General features: G+C 39.4%; 1 protein-coding gene across 8 annotated transcripts in view; it reads right to left on the bottom strand.

The window, feature by feature from the left end:
• Positions 1-482: 482 nt before the first annotated feature.
• Positions 483-19170, bottom strand: part of LOC140560994 (dedicator of cytokinesis protein 9) — an 88666-nt gene continuing 69978 nt past the window's right edge. For 4 of the 8 annotated variants that reach the window (XM_072685783.1, XM_072685780.1, XM_072685782.1 and 1 more), the window contains exons 31-54: positions 18906-18944; positions 17821-17999; positions 17566-17682; positions 17364-17475; positions 17008-17141; positions 14881-14995; positions 14661-14727; positions 14525-14572; positions 12243-12376; positions 10510-10625; positions 10265-10402; positions 9859-10041; positions 9609-9722; positions 8870-9085; positions 8675-8732; positions 8335-8441; positions 7641-7763; positions 6996-7109; positions 5669-5815; positions 5335-5545; positions 3658-3848; positions 2822-2922; positions 2572-2710; positions 483-1579 (exon numbers count right to left, since the gene is read on the bottom strand). In XM_072685783.1, the coding sequence (XP_072541884.1) occupies positions 1454-1579; positions 2572-2710; positions 2822-2922; positions 3658-3848; positions 5335-5545; positions 5669-5815; positions 6996-7109; positions 7641-7763; positions 8335-8441; positions 8675-8732; positions 8870-9085; positions 9609-9722; positions 9859-10041; positions 10265-10402; positions 10510-10625; positions 12243-12376; positions 14525-14572; positions 14661-14727; positions 14881-14995; positions 17008-17141; positions 17364-17475; positions 17566-17682; positions 17821-17999; positions 18906-18944 (3029 nt within the window). In that variant the 3' untranslated portion in view covers positions 483-1453. The other 4 variants (XM_072685786.1, XM_072685781.1, XM_072685787.1 and 1 more) reach the window with 2 other exon arrangements.

Here is a 19170-nt window from a genome sequence, read left to right as displayed (position 1 = left end):
AGATACAGAAGTTTAAAAGGACGTGATTAGAATTTTAAAAGGGTTAAACCATGTGTTCTATAAGTTTAAGTTTGTTTAAAAAAAACAAAACAATGTGAACAATAAATTCCATCCATTTATCCATCTTCTTATCCACTTCTTTCTGGTCAGGGTTGCAGTGGTTCCAGGCCCTACCTGGAACCATCAGGTACAAAGTAGGAATACCATACATTCTATATGTTTCACATGCAAATTAAAAGTCATGTATACAAAGTGGCAGTTTATTAATTTAGTTAATTTTCTCATTAAGCGATCAGAAGATAAAAGAAGACTCCAGTTATAAAGAATTTGATTTTTTTGCTAATGGTTCAGGATTTAAAGGGTTAATGTACTACTACTGTACAACTACACAGCTATTAGAGACAGTTAATAATAACTGGGACCAAATGCTCCAGTCAAAGCTGAAAACTTCTGTCTGAATAAATAACAAACAAAGAAAGCAGTTTGAAATTTGTGACTTTTATTAAAAAGAATTAGGGGACATTTTAGTTTAAATACAGCAGAACAGTGACTTTCTATTAAATAGAGACTGAAAAAAATCCCCATCGTGAATATAAAAGATATCTGATAAACATTTAAAAGAACACTAATGTGGTAAAGTGTGTCTGCTCCTTCACTGGCTCCTCTCCTCCGCTCTTTGGCAAGAAGGATCAACACCATTCTTACAGTGTATCGAACACAGCAAGAGCTCAGCTTGCTACATATTGCACTCCGTTTAGATATTTATGTACACACACACACACACACACACACACACACACACAGAGACAAATAATAAAGAACTCGAGAACAATACATTTACATTACGTCATGGCTTTAAGAATCTCTCTCTCTAAGACGTTGAAGTGATTTAAGGTGAACGATGTCTGAGAGTTTACCTATTAAAGCTCAGTGGTGTTGAATTACATTTTCTTTCTTTCATATAAAAGCAGAGGAGCAAGGCTGGATTCAGAAGGACTCAAGCAAACCAAGTGTAAGACATTTGCAAGTGAAATTCTGTACATAAAGTTTTTCATCAAAAAATGTTAAACATTGCAATCATTAAAGATACAAAATACTTGGCTGATAAAGGGTAAAATGTGCTTTAAAAAACATAACAAAAAACAAAAAAGTCTCCACAGGAAACAGTAACTCAGATCCCAGCCAGAATGGCATTGAAAAAAGAAAAGAGGAAAGAAAAAAACAAACAAAAAACAAAAAAAACCCAAACCAAACCTCCAACTGCTGCTGTGGGAGCGTATACGCAGCCAGCCAGAACTCCTCATTTTGCTTTTGGAATGTTACAGTGCCTGAAAGATACAGAGCTCTGCAGAAAGGCTGGGGTGAAGCTGTGAACAAAAAAAAAAAAAAAAAAAAGAATCGGCACACAGCTCATGTAAGAAGCTACAGGTCCTCATTCAGTGCAGGCTGAAGCTCACACCACAGAGGAGGAGCTGGGGATGCCCTGGATGCTGGCTCCAGTGGGAGTGCCACTGATAGCATTGAAGATGTGCAAGGAGTCAGGCAGAGTGCTCTTCATAGCATCTTCCACTGGACAGATCTACAGAGAGAAGGGGTTGGAGTGAGGGGGGGTCTTGTTATGGGTCTTGATCTGATGTTAAAGGCATTCATATAAAAATACTAAAAAGTATGTTGAAATTAAACAACACAACATGAAAATCACATCTGCATTACCATCCCAGCTGGTCAGGGTAGCAGAAGGAAAAAAGAATAAGCAGTTTAAAAATAATCCAAATGATACAAATAGGATAGCATAGTCTGCAGAAAATCCATAGATATAAACAATGCAAGCATTTAATCCATTTCAAATGTACATTAAATACAGTACTGTGAAAAAGCCTGTCTGGAGGCACCTTGTCCTGCACGTTTTTGTGGTTTCCCTGCTTTAACACACTCCCGTCACTCTGAATGGACTTCTAAATTAACCGATTAGTTGAATCAGGTGTGCTAGGAGATGGGCTGGGAGCCTCCAGGACCAGGGTTGAGAAACACTGGGTTCAAAGCACAGGCTTGGTTGCTGACGTCTACATGGATTTCTTCAGTTCCACCAGAAGCTCACCTCATTTACTTTAATAAAGGACTGACTAGATGAACTAGGTCCTGGATGGGAACATGTCCAGAAGCTCACTATTTACATGTTCCCATCCAGTACCTAGTTTATCTAGTCAGTAAACTTTGATTGTGATGGATATTCTTTTATTTATGTAGGATATCTGGTGCATTGTAATTATTGACAGTTCAGCCTGCAGTGTATGTGGTTTGTGCTCAGTGCATTGTTTGAGTCCAGGTGTTCTCAAAATGAGATGGGACGCAGACACTGAACAATCGCAGAGTAAACCTCTCCCTACATCTCTAGTCTCCTGACTCTTCTTCCTGGCTCAAGAATCAACCACACAACAATGGATAAAATAATAGTGACAAATTTCACTGCAGTGGTTTCTGGTCTAAGGCTGTTTCACAGCACGGTATGATTTAATTTTGTGAAACAATTAAACAGCATGTGTGCGCGTCTCCTCCATCTGTATGTCTTACTGGCTCATGCATAATGGCGGAGAGTTCTCTGGTAAGGTCTCTGTAGTTGGCCTTCATCTCATCATGATACTCCTGCTGGTCCTCTTTAATCAGTCTCTCATTAATGCCAAGACCATGACCACATGCCTCCACAAACTGCCTGTATAGAGCAAAGCACAGCACAGCACACACCCTTAGCATCATTTACATTAAGCTGTGTCTTTTATTTACTGTGGAATCTCAATCGATCTGACCATTTGCAAACACTTACCTGAAGACCTCTTTGAGTTGTTTGACTTTGTTGTCAGGGTATCTCTTAGATGTGGTGTCATCAAGGAAGGCTCTGGCATAGGCCAATGGGCCAGCATTTACCTAGGTTGGGAAAAACATGTTGAACAAAACCAAACCACACTGACAGAATGAAAGTCTGGACATTTACCTAAGCCTTTTTCTTGAGCAATGAGCGAACAAACACATGGGTATACATATATATCCTATAATTTACAGCATAAATCAGAAAATAGTCAATCATTTTCTTTTTTAGTTGAATTTCTGAAGTATTTTGAGAACAACCCATAGTTTAAATTTTAAGCCTCAATTTGAATCTTGCATCACTGTCTTTTTGGCACACATTAAACACTGGACCAGCAAAGACAGTATAGGGTGTCCCAGGTTTGGATGATAATTAAAAGTGCTTAGATTATGTGCATTATCTGACAAATGCTCACACATGGCTTTTTAAATTGCTTTTAATAAATGAGCAATTAATGAGTTTTTTTTGTCAGTATGTGATATTGACAAAGGTATTACAATGAAAATAACTTCATATTCTATACATAATACCTCTACTGTAATGTCCCCATTTATCAACAAAACTGAAACCTTTCAGGTTTTTAAGAAATAGCGAAATAATTGTAAGCATGTTTTTATATTTTTAATGGTTCATGTATTCATGAACATCTGGTTAATGTTCTTAAACATTTTCAATCATTTAAAACAATTTTACTACTTAATTTAATTCATTGTAAAAGTGAAAAATCAGACATTTTTTAAGAAGGTAAGATGTCCCAAATATTTGTTGAGAAGTGTATGTACTTGGTTGTGTACCTGTACACTAATGCTGCCCTGCAGTTTGAGCTGGAGTTTGATCATGTCCACTTCACTGCTGGCACACAGCTGCCGCAGCTCGGCTACCTTCTTACTCATCTCATCGATGGCCACCTCAATGGGGTTCAGGTCGGTGTGGTGCTGGTACATCACTGCTATACGCTTTTTTACATATGGGAAAACGTGTGTGGCTGAGGGACAGAAAGACAGACTCAATCACTGAAGGTGAAGGATACACAGTGAAGAAATAAAAGAGGAACGAGTTAAAGAAGTGTAAAAGACATAAATGAGGACATCTTTGGAATGCTTGGATGCATCGTACAGTCTATGAGAAAATGAGAATAATATGAGAATAAACCTAAACCTAAGCTAAAACATAAACTGTAATAAACATCCTATATAAACTCTGGGTAGTATCTCTAATGGGAGAGAAAGGCAGCTTTACAAAAAGAGCCCACTCCATCTTCCACTGCTGCAGACTAGATAATCAACATTATCTGCCTCTATTGATAAGAGCTGGACTTTGGGGTCTGGTAGATCATATAACTATAAAACATTACAGACAGCCTTGATATTCAGCTGACATGCTGAAATCTAATCTCCACTTATAAAAATGACAAATCTCTATTACATCCTTATCATTACATCCTTAATAATAATAGTTGCTGCTTTATTTAGAATTTCAACACATCACACCTTAACCAACATAAAGCAAGCATAGCTATAGGTGCACCTGTGCCTGTTTTATTACACCTGTTCCCAAAGAAAGTGGTTTTGATATTTTCTTTTGCCAGAAAAACTGAATAACTAAACTCTGAAGAGGTAGTCTGAAGGATAAAGCTTGGCCCAAGACTACTTCTGGACGCTTTCAGCCAGCACGTAGATTTGTTCAATTCCATCACCAGCTCATCTGATTTGACATCATTAAGGAGTGGTTTGTCAAACAAGGTGTTTGATGATGACCATAAATAATACTAGACTCCCAGAAATAGCATTTTATGAATGTATTCTGTATTAATTCATATTTGTTTTAATATTAGTATTGTACACAGTGGTTGGTGTGGCGCAACAGATAACAGCACTACCTGCCACTGAGCTACCACACCATGTGGGAGACTGGGGTTCGATTCCCGGTCTGGGTGACTCTGGGTGCTGTGCTACACCAATAAGAGTCCTTGGGCCAGACTCCTAACACTACACTGACCCACCTCTGTAATACGAGTAACCTTGTAAGTCGCTCTGGATAAGAGCGTCTGCTAAATGCCGTAAATGTAAATGTAATGTAAATGTACACATAAACTGCTCAGATAAGGAACTTTCTAAGAAGGAATTCTTACAGATGCCTTATATGTCACCACTGTCTCATAAAACCCTTCTATTTTCAAATGACAACTTTACAGAAGGACAATAACTTAACTTTCAATGGAAAACCGTTTAAAAAGATTTAATTCATTTTGGGGCATTTCTATTGGTCCATTCATCATGGAATTTGTATACAATTTAAGGAACCACTGTCCAAATGACATTATATTAAAAACAGAAATACAGCAAAAATAAAAATACAAGCTTTTTGCCTGAATGCAACGGTACATAAGCTAAAAGGGTCGCTGAGCTTAGGTTGAAAAACACAAAAGCATTCTGTTAAAGGTATATTAGTGTAATGCACATGATACATACTGGTGAGTACAGTTCTGCGTTTCCACTGCTCCTCAATGCCACCCTGTTTTTTGCCAGACACGGTGAAGGGTGTCTCAAAAACAAAGCGATAGATGTTGTGGCTTCTCTCGAACTCTGTTTTCCTCTCCACCAGCTCCTTCTCCTCCAAGAAGGGAGTGACGTGAGTCACTTGTATATACGCATACTTTGAGTCCAGGTCCTTAGGGTTGATCTGTTCCAAAGAGACCACAAGTATAAAAATAACCATAAGCACACATGCATTCAACTGGAGCTTATGGAAGAACCTCAATTCTATCCATTTTGTCAGCACAATGAGTCAGAAACAGCCTCTCACCCTGCCAGAGTCCTGGATCATCTTGACATTTTCGGCTCCAAACTTGTCCGAGTAGAGTTTGAGGAGTCTCTGGGAGATCTCGGACAGAGGGGTGAATTTGGGCTCTTTGTAGATATATTCTTTACCATCCTCATCTTCAAAGAATCCCTAAGAAGAACAACAACCCAAACATCATTATTACAGTAACTACTGCTGTTATTTTAATCCACTTGTTTATTATTGTATTAAAAGGGATACTAGCACGCAGCACACCGACATACTACAGTTACACATCCACCACGTTTATAATATAAGATATAATATGGACAACTACTGCAAGCAAGAGCAGAGCAGCGATTCTGAAACTCCACTAAGCCATAATATCTGAAGCTCTAGAGTTGCTAGTTTTTTCCCCTCATCAGACATATTACCTTAGCAATTCCAGTCACACAGTCAGTAAACTGGTATTGCTATAAAGACAAGCAGTAAAATGAAAACATCAGTGATGTTACAGAAGGACGAAGACACTGCTCTACAAAAATGACATCATGCTCTGACCACTGGTAATTGTCCAAAATTAAGCTAAAGAATGACTACTTCAAACTGAGCATACAGCAGATGTATGCTGAACACCCACAATACTGAGCTACATGTTTAGTGTTGGTTCTAATAAAGAGGTGGTATGTGTAGGTCAGCACTGGTACCATCTAAATAGACACAGTATGAGACACCCCATGTAGCAACACAAAAAACACAAAAGTGCAACACAACTTTCAGTTCAGATAAGTTACATTGAACCACCCACACACACACCCACCCCCACCCACACTGAACTGGTGGATGTATGAACTGATGCAGGTGAGTACAAATAAAGCAGATGAGAGGGTGAGCTAACCATGCAGGAAGGCTAGATCAGTGAGTTACATCCTAGTTTTGTAAGTTTTCTTTCAATGAGAGTGTTTTTAGTTGCTAATGTTATCCTCTCAAAGCAAGAAAACCATCAATTAGAAAATGGTAAAACACTGCAAACTCAAACCAGCCAACCTGTAACAGGACTTACCGCTGCCTTTACAAAGGACACAAGCAGAAAGAGAGATAGCACCATTAATGAACAAAGGATCAGAGTCAATATGGTGGGCTCATGCTCTGTGATCTAAGACAGAGGTTTTGTAACAGAAAATAGCAAAGTTGTTGCAAAAGATCAAGATGTTCCTATTGGGAATTCCATGCTGATGAGCTGTGACATGCAAGCTTCTTTTTTCCTTTCGTTTATAGCATTTGATATCCATGAGAATTATGGTTTAGTTTGGGTAACACTGCTGTGTCGCCTCCTGTGAGATTACCTTACCTGACCAAAGAAAGCCACTCTGAAGTAGGTTCCCAGCAGCCGCTTGCCTGTGTGCATCACCTCTGCGACCTTACTGTAGGCACGATGCAGTGTCTCATACAGATGAGCCAGTTTCTGCCAAAAGTGAAAGAAGTAAATATAATCCAAACCTACACATTTTAGTCTGGTTATGTCGGACCCTGGTTTGTTTTCACCCTTGGTGTGATTTGTTTGTGCAGGAATGAATACAGTAACTGTATTGCACTGGGATGCAGACCAAAATAACTGGACAGATTGAGAGGAGGTGGCTTCAGTCTGGCCCCAGATGAACTCAGATCAGGTGTACTCCTCAACTTTGAGCTAAACGGGCCCCCATAGCCATGTGTCAACCTGGTATATTGCCAAGATAATTACTACAGCTATAAACAAATGCTGTACATCGGCACATAAATATGCACCAGGGCCAGAACACAGGACCCTTTTCCTGCATTTACTTTCTTGCTGCCATCCCAGACAGGGACTTGCTCTAATTTGTCCCTTTGTGAAAACAAACCAAATCAACAGGAAAACACTCCATGCTCCAAATCTTAAACTGACTGTGACCAGAGCAAGCACACTATAGAATGTGAGAACGACCTTAGTCGCTGCCAGTTCGTTACGACATACCTCAAAGTCTCTGCGTTTCTCATAGATGGGTATGATGAGTTTGTAGATGTCAGAGATGAGCTCATATCGTTCTGCTTTCCAGAGTCCATCAGCACACTCTTCAACCAACTCCATCAAAACATCCTACAACACACATAGCAGGCTCATAAAATAATAACTCATTCAAACTGCACTGATTTTCCTTAAATAATTCATTTAACAACTGAAATGTTTTATAAAAATACTGTATATGTTTACACTGTAATTATATTACAGACTGAATGATAATCAACTGCTGCTTACAAAACATGCAAAAGCAAAAGTCATTGATAGAAGGTAAGTAAAACAGTAGGCACTGGGGCGGTGCTCATACATGGCTGATCTCCCAGAATTAACCACACTTAGATTTCTGTTTTATCAGCTGGTAAAGTGCAAGCACTCTCATTCACTATCAATCCCTCTAGTGATAAGCCTGATAGATAAGCAAGCACAGGTACAGTAGTATTGCCTTAATCTCTCAGGTGCTTTTATACAGCACTTATCAATCTGACTAATGTGCACTGGATTCAGAACAAGCAGTTTAATACTGGTTCTAATGTGAATGATAGTCTTGCTGTAATTACTGAATGGATGCTAAATGGACAGTGAGATCTCTACCTGGCACTAGCTCTTAGACTGACTAATCAGCGGAAAAGTATGACTTCTAGATTCTGACCTCGTTGAAGTGCACGTCCTGCATGCCCACGTCCTCCATCATTGACACCTCCTCCTCAATGTTGGGCGTCACCACTCGGAATGCTGAGCAGCCTTGTTTAAACATGCCTATAGCCATAACGTCATAAAAAAAAAAGAAAAAAAAAAAAAAAGTCATGATCAACACACAGCTCTCAGACTGCCATGAGGTGTCAAGTGTTATGTGACATTGTTATCTACATAAATAGATTAAAATCTGACTTTAAGATAGATCGTAACACTAAAAAAAGCAGTGTTAGGTGCATCTCTAGCAGCATCCAGTGGTCAATAGTGGTAGTATATGTGGAATTTATGGAGCTCACCTTTTCTTCTCAGGTACTCTGCTACCAGTGCTGCTACATGAACATAGCACATTGCAGCCTGCAGAAAAAAAACACACACACAGACAGACACACAGACAGCTCAGTTAGAAAGAATGTCCTTACATGCATGTGCATATGTTTGGACAGGCATATACAGGCATTAAAACGTGAATTTGTGAGTGTGTGTTTTTATACCTCAGACAGATCCCCGTTCTTGACATGGATGCGGGCCATACTGTCCAGCCAGGTCTTGCGTAGTTCAGGAGTGCTGGCGTAGGACTTGGCCAGGCTGTACTGCAGATCCACCAGCATTTCTGGGTCTCGCTCGTGCTCCTTCATCTGCGCAGTGGCCATCAGGACTGTACGGATCCGTTTGGTCAGGTCCTTCACATCGGACGGGAATGCAGTGTTCTATAGAAGACATAGAGGACACTTTATAGTATTATCCTGCTAGTTGGAAAAAAGGTCTCTACTGTCCAGGGAAGGCATTCTACTTGATTCTGGAGCATTGTTGCAAGGATTTAATTGCATTCAGCCACAATAGCTTTAATGAGGTGAGGATGTTGGATGATCACCACCCCACCTCATCCCAAAGTCTTTGACAAGAATTGGATAGAGCACCCTTATTCCAGAGAACACGGATCCACTGCTCCACAGCTCAATGCTGTACAGTCCTATAGCTCACACCTGGTATTAGGCATGGTTCCAACAAATTTATCTGCTCCAGTGAGTCCTATTCTATTTGCAATACATCTCTATGTGTGTGTATTTGCACATCTGTGTCAGCAATGGCTGAAACTGAAACCATTCATTACAAGAGGTGTCCATAAATATTTGGACATGTAGTGCATGTATGTTTTAAGACACTATTGGAGATCTATGAGTGCATCTTTTCATGGTGTGTGCAGTGTAGGTATTTGTTCAGGTCACTAACTTTAATGGTCTTGTCGCTGTTGGCACAGTTGTTGATGATAGAAAGAGACTGCTGAAACCTTGTCCCACCAATTCCAATGACATCAGCAATCAGCTTACTGACTGCGATCACAACCTGAGGAGAGATGAACACAAAATTCTCAAATTTCTCATATCATCAACATTACGCAAGTATATAAATGTATATACTTCATAAACAACAGTAAATACGGTTCTCAATGGACATCTGTTCAGTATGAGCTGTTTGTGACCTGTAAGTGTGTGCGGACAAAGGACTTCCTGCCAGTGTAGTCAAAGTTGCTCTTCATGAGGAAGTAGAGCAGGTGGGCTGCATCACTTCGGATGGAGCCGAGTTTGGAGTTACAGCACTTCAAGATCTCGTAACAGAAGGAAGCACACATGTCCGCACGGCCCTCGAAAAACGTGCACGGGAACTAGACAAACCGGAAGGAAATCACAACCTAGTGTTAGTTTGCGTGCTTTATAAATAAACAAATATATTTTTCATATATTTAAACTGTATGCAGACACAGTTGTCTACATTTGACGTATGATGGAAGACCTTTGGACTGACCAGTTAAGAACCCACAATCCCACAACAAAACATCAGGCTCAGTATGGAAAAATGTAAGTCATCACAGATGAGGGAACGCTTACTTTGTAGATAAAGGTACGCAGGAAAGTGAAGACCTGCTTGAGGGCTGTCTCTGACTGGTTGATTTGCAGGAAGCACAGGTGGACCGCAAACACTTTCTTCATTAGGGGGTTGTGACCATGATCCAAGCTCAGCTGGGTCTGAGAGAGAGCGACAGTGTGCAAGAGAGAGATAGAGATAGTGTCAAATACAGACATGGCACAAAACGAAACATACAACACAAAGAAAATAGGTGAGAACGTCATACCTTAAACCCCATGATGAAGATGCTTAGTGTGTCCAGCACTGTCAAACACACCTCAGTAGCAATGTTCGCCTCCAGCAGTGACTGGTTCAACACATCTGCATCCGAATGGCTATATGCTAGACAGAGGACAAATACAGTGCTGAAGAAAGCTCTAAAATGTTGTCATTCTACAGAAACCATTTGCTAAATTAATTCCAAATGAAAAGCTTTTATAACAGTTTAATCACAGGTCACACTACATGTCACCTGCTCCTCCAGAGTTTCTTTTGAAATCCGGGGTGATAAAAGGGAGTTTGTTTTCCCTTTGCTGCAGTAACAGATTCTACTCTTCTACAAATGCCTTACACTACATTTTGGAACATGAGGATTTGATGGCACTCAGAAATGAGAGCACTGGTGAGGTCAGGTACTGATAATGAATAATTACTTACAGATCAAAAATGCCTTGGCTTGATTTTCAGCACTCTGGAGAAGTTAGTTCCACTGCTCCACTGCCCAGTGCTCTGGGACTTTATACTCCTCTATCTATTGGATGGCATTGGGCATGGTGACATAAGACTTAAGCATGCCCCAGAGCATCCTGTTGTATTGGCAATGCCTTCCATGGCAATTAAACAAGCTGGGCATGCAGAGCTAAATGCTATTCGGTGCACCATAAAGCAGTTGGGCTCACTCAATAAAAGGAGGAGTGCATATATTTTCTACATATAGTGTATCTCTTGTGTATTTACATAACATCATATTTAAGATTTATTAATGGAATTATCAATCTGTCTGAGCAGAATCAATACACACTGGAAACTGTAAAATGGAAGAGACCAAGCATATTTTGGTAGCACTTTACTGTAGGGCACAACTCATAAGGCTACATGCTACCTATATAGAGCAAACCATTCATAAGAACTGATAAATCTAAATGAACACCTCGATAAACCTTGTTTTTGTCTATGTTTGTCAGGTTACCTCAGCTGTTATGATAAATGAAACCTTTTGGAATAAATGTTCATGCAGGCTTATGTCAACTGTCATGAAAACCTTATGTAGTGTGATGTAGCCTTATAAATGGTATCCTACAGTGAGGTGTTGCTCATATTCCTTTTATACAGTTATTAAAATGCATTGATGTGATAGAGACAGAGAGAAAGGCATGAAAGAGGGCAAGAGCAGATGGATGTATTGAACAGGCCCATCACAAGCTAACGATTTTAACCATCACTCATGTGATGTATATATGACCCTTTATTAGGCTTGATGAAATCACATTTAGTTCCTTAAAATAACTTTTAATTGAGTGGTTTCTTCTTTAGGGAACACAATCAGCTCTTCTGCTCCATAGAAACCTTTGTCATATTTAAAACACAGTATATTAGAATGCTGATGATGTTATTATGAAGAGCATAATCAAAAGGAGTGTTATTGAATGGACATCATCTGGCTGTCAAACTGAGCAGTTCTTACCATGGTCTACAGAAATTCCAAGTATACTGGCAATCTTTCTGACACTGAAAACAGAGAGACTGGCTTTATTATGCAGGCTAAGTGAGATTCCTGCCTCAATCTACCGACAGCAAAACCTCCTTTAGGAAAAGAGGAAAGAGGAGGAGCGGAGTGGGCTGTGAGGTTGTCTCAAAAGGGAAGAGATCATGAGAATGATGATAATGATTGTGGTGGTGGTAAACTGACGAAGAACCTGATGCTGTATGGAAGGATGAGGTCAGTGTTATGGAACTCACTGTGGTTGAAAGTGTAAGAGTTATCCAGGCTGCTGAGCTGCTGTAAACGAGCGTGCATCATTCCGGCTCTACTGCGGGACACAGGAAGAGTCTGAGACTTGCGCTCGTGTGTTACAGGCCCCGCCTCCTGGTTCCTACAGAGGAAACGGTCAGATCAGTACAGCCAGCATTAGTACAGCTCCCACAGACAGAATGACAGTAAGAGAGAACAGAACTACAGATTTATGAGCTTAGAAAGAAAACTGGACTTTATTAACCAACTCTCCACTCTTTCTAGCTTAGGGCTACAGTAGACATATGGCTAAAATGTCTGCACACATGTAAATATTTTAATCATTTGAATAAGTTTCTTATCTAATCAGAGGAATAATTACATTTAAACTGCCAATTTGCAGGTTGTTTTAGTTTCCTCTGTTATATGAACAGAGTTTCAACTTGTAATGTGTAACTGTTTTTGGCCTAGACAGCAAATGTAATGTAATGTTTATAATGGTAAAATTGTAGAAAAACTACTATAACAAATCTTTGGGTCTTATGTTTTGATACTTTTGAATGAATTAAAAATATATGTTTTAGGCCAGTGGTCTCCAACTCAGACTTTGGATCCAACCCTAATCACACCGGACCGAATCCAGCCAATTACTGCCTCAGAAGCCCTTGAATTGCTGAATAAGGTGTGTAAGAATTGGGTTAAAACCTGCAGGAAGGTAGATCTCCAGAAGGAGGGCTGGAGATCACAGTTTTTCGCATTCAACTTTCTTATAACTAACCATAACTATAAAGCAATGTCTTAGTAATTAGGCAGTATATATTAATTGACAGAACTCTGTTTGAGGTGTTTTTTTTAGAGGCATTAGACACTTTAGACATCTGGCTCATGTCACAACAGTAAGAAATACTGCTGACCCAGTATGTTTATCTAGAACATTGGATTTCATATAAAACCCATTATTATTATTATTATTATTATTATTATTATTTTCTCCAAATATCTAAATATGGAGAAATAATAACAACAACAATCATCACCATCATCAACAGTGGTGAATTGCCTATGTTTATTTTGACTGTGTTGGTCAGTGTGAATGTCTTTTTGCACTCTATACACTATACAGGCATGTTTTACTGTTAAGATGTTAAGAAGTTTTTATTGTTTTTTAATTTATTGTTGTTATAGCTATGCTGCTTTGTTTTATAAGATCTCTTTTATCCTTTCTGTTTGAATATTTGTCTGAACCAAGTCAATCCTGGTTGCTTTGCATTTTTAAATATTCCAAAACAGAAATTGTGTAAAATCTGCATCATTACACCCCTAAAAATAACCGTCTACTATCCTACTTTAGCAAAATGCAGTATACCTGGCATGCTGTTATCTTATAATACTTTGGGATGACAGCAAAGCTTGAGAAATTGCTTAAGCACCAAGACCACAGCATACAGCATCAGCATAGGCAATATCATGCACATCATGAGTGAGACACAGAGAGAGACAGGCACAAACACACATACAGTTCAGCTCATGTGGGTGATGTCAGATAGCATGACGAAGAGCAAGCACATGCAGTTGCAGAGTGGTTAGGCAGGCATGTCCAGTCTTACCCCAGCAGAAGCGGGAGCCATGTGTATATGCGTGTGTGTATATGAGTGTGTGCGTGTGTGTTTTAAACTCGCAGCATGTACATGAATAAAGAGAGAGATTTTGACTGGTTAGAGACAACCACCAACCCAGTTCCAGAAAGGCTCAACCAACCAAAGAGAGAGGAGACATGCTATTTTAATTTACTACATTTCTCTAAAGATAGATGCGCACATCTGTGCTGACTGCTGGCCGTGAACACATCTGGATCTGGAACTTTATTCTTATTTTGAGGGGAATGGAAACATTTCAACAATATATTTTAACATGCTGGGTCCTAAGACAACTACAGTTACATGGAAAAAAATGAGAAACCCATGGAAACCTTTTGGAATATATTTAGGCATTTAGGCATGACATTTCAACAATATCATCATTTCAACTGTGTTTTCAGGGAATTATTACAATTACAATTATTACTACGTAAAATGGCTAAAATTAGAATCAGGAGTACATTTTACAAATGTATTATTATCAATATGTTTAAAATTATTTCACTGTACGCAAAACCTTTTATTTACAACACATCAATGTAATAATAAAAAATATATGTGGTAAAGAAGAACAAAACTAAACATCTATTAAAAAATTACTACGGATCAACAACAGATCATTTAAAAAAAGCACTAGTGGACGAATACATTACCTGGCAATGTATCTCTTTCCCATATACCTGAACTGGTGGAGACACAGTCTGAAAAAAGAGCAAATTGAGATTTCTGAACATGATCTGCACTACCAAAAACCAGTTGTTTACTGTAGTATTCTGATGCAGCACTTACTCCAACACAGTGAAGAAATCCATCAGATCTCCAGATGAAGCTTTATTCCAGTAGGTAAAGAGAGCGTCTGACGCGAAGATCAGGAAAGAGTGTTTATTTCGTCATTTACATTCACATTGATTGAGCCATTACCAAAATTACTGACTTGAGAAAGCTCAGCTTCCTTAGCGCCATGCTATGAACGCACCGATAGAGTGAGTGAGCATGTGAGTGTGCTTACCTTCGGACATACTCTTGAGCACATGCAGGAAACACATTAACAGGCTCTTCACTTCAGACTGCTCGAGTTTATCACAGCGCAGGAGGGATCCACCTAGAGCAGCAGCCACATTGCACTGAGAGAGAGACGGAGAGAGAGACGGAGAGACTTAAATGCTGTTTTTTTTTCCCTCATCATGGCAACAAAGAAAGCACGCTTACACACTATATACCTAGTTGTAAAGCGAAATTTTAAGGACAGAATTTGTCCTGATTTTCTCTAAAATTCTCACACTCTTTATACACTCCAACAGGCCTGGTTTGCACGGAATATCCTCATCAAGTACTTACTTAGTAATTACTTACTTACTGTACTATGGCCTGACAGGTACACCAGTTTTAAATACTTAAATAACAAATAAATAAAATAAAATCATTTACATATCTGATCATTTACATCTGACAAATCATTCCAGCAAAAGTCCTAACTACTGGAGTACAAGTCATTTGTTAGTGTTTTAAAGCTGGTAAAGTGTCAGGCCATACAGTACAGCATCTACCTATGTTACACAACAAACAAAAAATACATTACAGTACTGAGGACACCTTATACAAGGCAGAGCTGCAGGATCCTGAGGGCTATAATATAAGAGACTTGTAGTTGTGACTGTCTACAACTCTGAAAGGACTCTGGAGCAGGGAGCAGCAGCAGCAATAACAGTAGCAGCAACAGCAGTCATGCTAATGTGTCTACCATAGCACAGGATTGGCATAGAAACACACCAGCTTCCTTTGCCAGCAGGAAATAAGAGCTTAAAACACAAAAAACCTCAAAGACTGTCAGTGTGACGTGTATGAGGCTTTGACTTCACCTCCTTAATACTTTCCGTCTGTTCTCTGGAACTTTTACATTGTGTCAATTTGTATTTTGTATTGCTGTCTGGTCAGAAAACAACTAAAAGTTATTTAGCCAGTAAATGCTACTGTTTCAAGCCTATGATAGAACACTAAAACAGGACACTGCCTGTACCTCAATAAAACCTATAAAGAGTTAAATGGTGGAAACAGCAGGATTTATTGGCACCTATCGAATAGTTAGGTATCAGTATCAGCAGACACTTAAGGATTGTGTATCTGTGTCATGATTAAAGTGGTACTGATGCATTTCTAATCCATAAATAATCCCAGTATGTCGCAAAGCATAATAAAATCCTAAATAATTGTGCACATCTATCAGGCTGTGTTATCACAAGGTAGATTTTACACATTTTTATTTAGAAGTAGCATTTTTTAAGTAAACTTTTAAGTAATGGTGTGAATACTTATTAATACATGTATCAGCCTGGAGTTTGTACCCTGTAAGAGTTTGGGTAAGAAAGGCATATCTACTTATTTTTTCCATTAACACTGTGCTGCTTTTTTGGATAAAGAAATGGAAAAATAGAAAAGAATCAAGAAAGATGAAGAAAGAAACTCAAAACAACTGCATGCTGAAACTTCAAAAAGAACACCGCATTTTCCTCATGCAGAACCAACTCATCACACTCCTGGCAAAGGAGACAAGGCATCTGCAAAACCACACAAACACACTCTGTCACTCTGGGCTGGGGCACTCTGAGGTAAACAGCAGTGTGAGTTCAGGGTCAGGTGGTGTAGTACTTGTGCAGTGCTGCTGGGAGCGGTTAGATGGCTGAAAGAGGGGGCAGAAAGCAGGGAGAAGTCCATGGTCTGGCGCTTGGCCCGTGTGGACAGCGCTGTGTCCTCACACTCGGAGGAATGCAGCATGCTGGTGGAGTGACGGCGCGCAAATGGCTTCTGTTGACAGCCACGAGAGCAGGAGGCAACCACACAACCATGGGTTAGGACAAAACACTCTCTCTCTACATACAATGTACAAAAAAACCTCTCCCTCCCTCTCCACTCCTCCAGTCCAATAATTTTTAAGAAGGCATCTCACATCAGTGTGTATCACACTAAAATTAAAATGCAGCAAAACGAACATAACAGTGGTACATCAACGTAAGAAAGGGACAGTCAAGCAGGTGATAAACCAGTGCTGAGACCTGCATCTTTAAACAAATATATGATGATCATTTGCTCTACAAGGTAGATCACGTGATCATAGATGGAATGTGTGACCATACACTACCTTGTCAAGGGGGTGGTGTTTGTCATTGGTGCGCTCTGATAGGCTGTTTCCTGAGTCAGTGCTGATGAGGGATCCGCGGGAGTCAGAGTGTCGAACGGAGCTTACATTCGAAGTGGAGGACATGTGTGGAGTGGCTAGATCACAAAACCATGTATGTTATTCAGTGATAACTCACACATACAACCTTTGTAAACAGCATTTCTTCCATAATTTTTTTATTTTACTGTATTCTGCACGGTTTCAGGAATCACTCGACTAAATGAGAGACTACATTTAGCATATCGGGAACTGTTCCTTTAAGTCCTGTAATCTCTAAGTGCTGTGTCTGTACAGTGAGGGCAGTTGCCTCCTCTCACCTGTTCCAGAGATGACTCCAAACACATCCTTATGAAGGCTGCTCTCTATATGTCCCCCTGCTTTAGGAGGCGTCATTAAAGAGCTGTTGAGGGTAGGTTCATCTCGCCCATGCTGCAATACAGAACAATGTCACGCCTACGCACAGCAGAAAAGATGGGAAATCTGCATGTACAGACTGTGGCCTCTAGATGTCAGTCTTACGCTGTTGGAGAGGCTGTTGGTGATGGGGGAGGCATCTTTAATGTTGAGCCTGTGGACGTTCTCCTGAAGTAGCCCAAAGAGAGGCAGGTACAGAGTGGCCATTCTCGCCTGCTGACTCTAAAACACACACAGTATCATTACTGAAGTTCACACTTTATTAAACTCACTAAAACACATAAATGCTATACACATACTTACAAAATACATAAACAATGACAGATAGTGACAGTCCTGTCAAAGCTAACCAAGGCTTACCTTGGAGATGTAGCGATCATCAAAGGTATGTTTCATCATCAAGTTCTTTAGCACCTGGATGGCAATTTGGCGGATGTCTCTGAACTCCTGTAGTGCTCCACTCACCTCCCTCAACAACAAGCCCACCAGAAAGTGATTTCTACAGAAGTCATCTGTTAGAGAGTAGTCCAAATGGAGATCTGAGAGTAACAGAGTGTGGGATGGAGGGAGGGAAAAAAAATCAATAAATATAATTACTGAACATAAGGTAATGATGCAGCAAAAAAGTAAATTAGGTATATATTTCTGAATTATAATGATTATAATGAGTTTGCCACTGACAGTGGTGCTTATTTTTAAAATAAGGATCATTAAATGGAAAAGGCATTAACTGATCCCAGATCCGCATTCATACTTCGAGATGTTTTAAAAATATGGGCCAGGGTTTTTATACTTAAGTCATTACACTCTTATCCAGACCTAATTACACTTAAATCATGCTACACTAGTAAGCGAATGTAGTGTTCGCAGTCTTGCGCAAGGATTCTTATTAGTGTAGTGACATTGTTGTTATCCACTACGCTACACCAACCACATTATAGAATGAAAAATACAAAAATACTGATGGCAAATAGCAGGAGGCAATTATACAAAAGGAGGCAATTATACAAATTACAAGTATATCAACCTGATCTCCTAACAAACATATTCAGTATGATAAATGAGAATTAGTGATTTTAGAATAATTAACAAACACACATGAATGTTTTGAGATCTAGCACTACAGCACTTTCTCACAAAAACTTATATTATACAAACATAAGCTGACAAAGTACCCAAATGAACAAAATACATAGAAGAAGATATAGAATTACACTAATACCTCATATACTATCCATTAATACTCATTACTGCACCAAACATTAAGCTCCAACGCTAAATGAGGTGTGATTGAAGTGGAAATGGAGCAGAAAAACTACAATCTGCGGCTCTTATCATCAGAAAATGACAGTGACGTGATCATTCCATACTGATTTCATTAGTACAGTATTGGTCAGCGAGTGATTGGTTATTGATCAGTCAGGCAGGCAGAACGCCTCACCTACCTACAGCTGACTGACACTCCATACTGGAGCAGTGAACTGCTGATCAGCAAAACAAACAGGACAAGAGAGCACAACACACAAACACACTAAGATAATCATGCTCTACAGTACATACAACTTCAAGAGTTTCTGAAATCAAAGGTTTCTAATAAATCTCTCCACATACAACAGATTATACATTATATTATAGTAAAATAGTTTAACCTAAATAATCAGCGGTGGGTTTCTCCTGTTTCAAGTGTGAAAGTATGCTTTATGTGCAGTA

The sequence above is a fragment of the Salminus brasiliensis genome, chromosome 8 (genome assembly GCF_030463535.1).
Source record: "Salminus brasiliensis chromosome 8, fSalBra1.hap2, whole genome shotgun sequence".
Lineage (NCBI taxonomy): Eukaryota > Metazoa > Chordata > Actinopteri > Characiformes > Bryconidae > Salminus > Salminus brasiliensis.
This window is presented reverse-complemented; position numbering and strand designations above follow the sequence as displayed.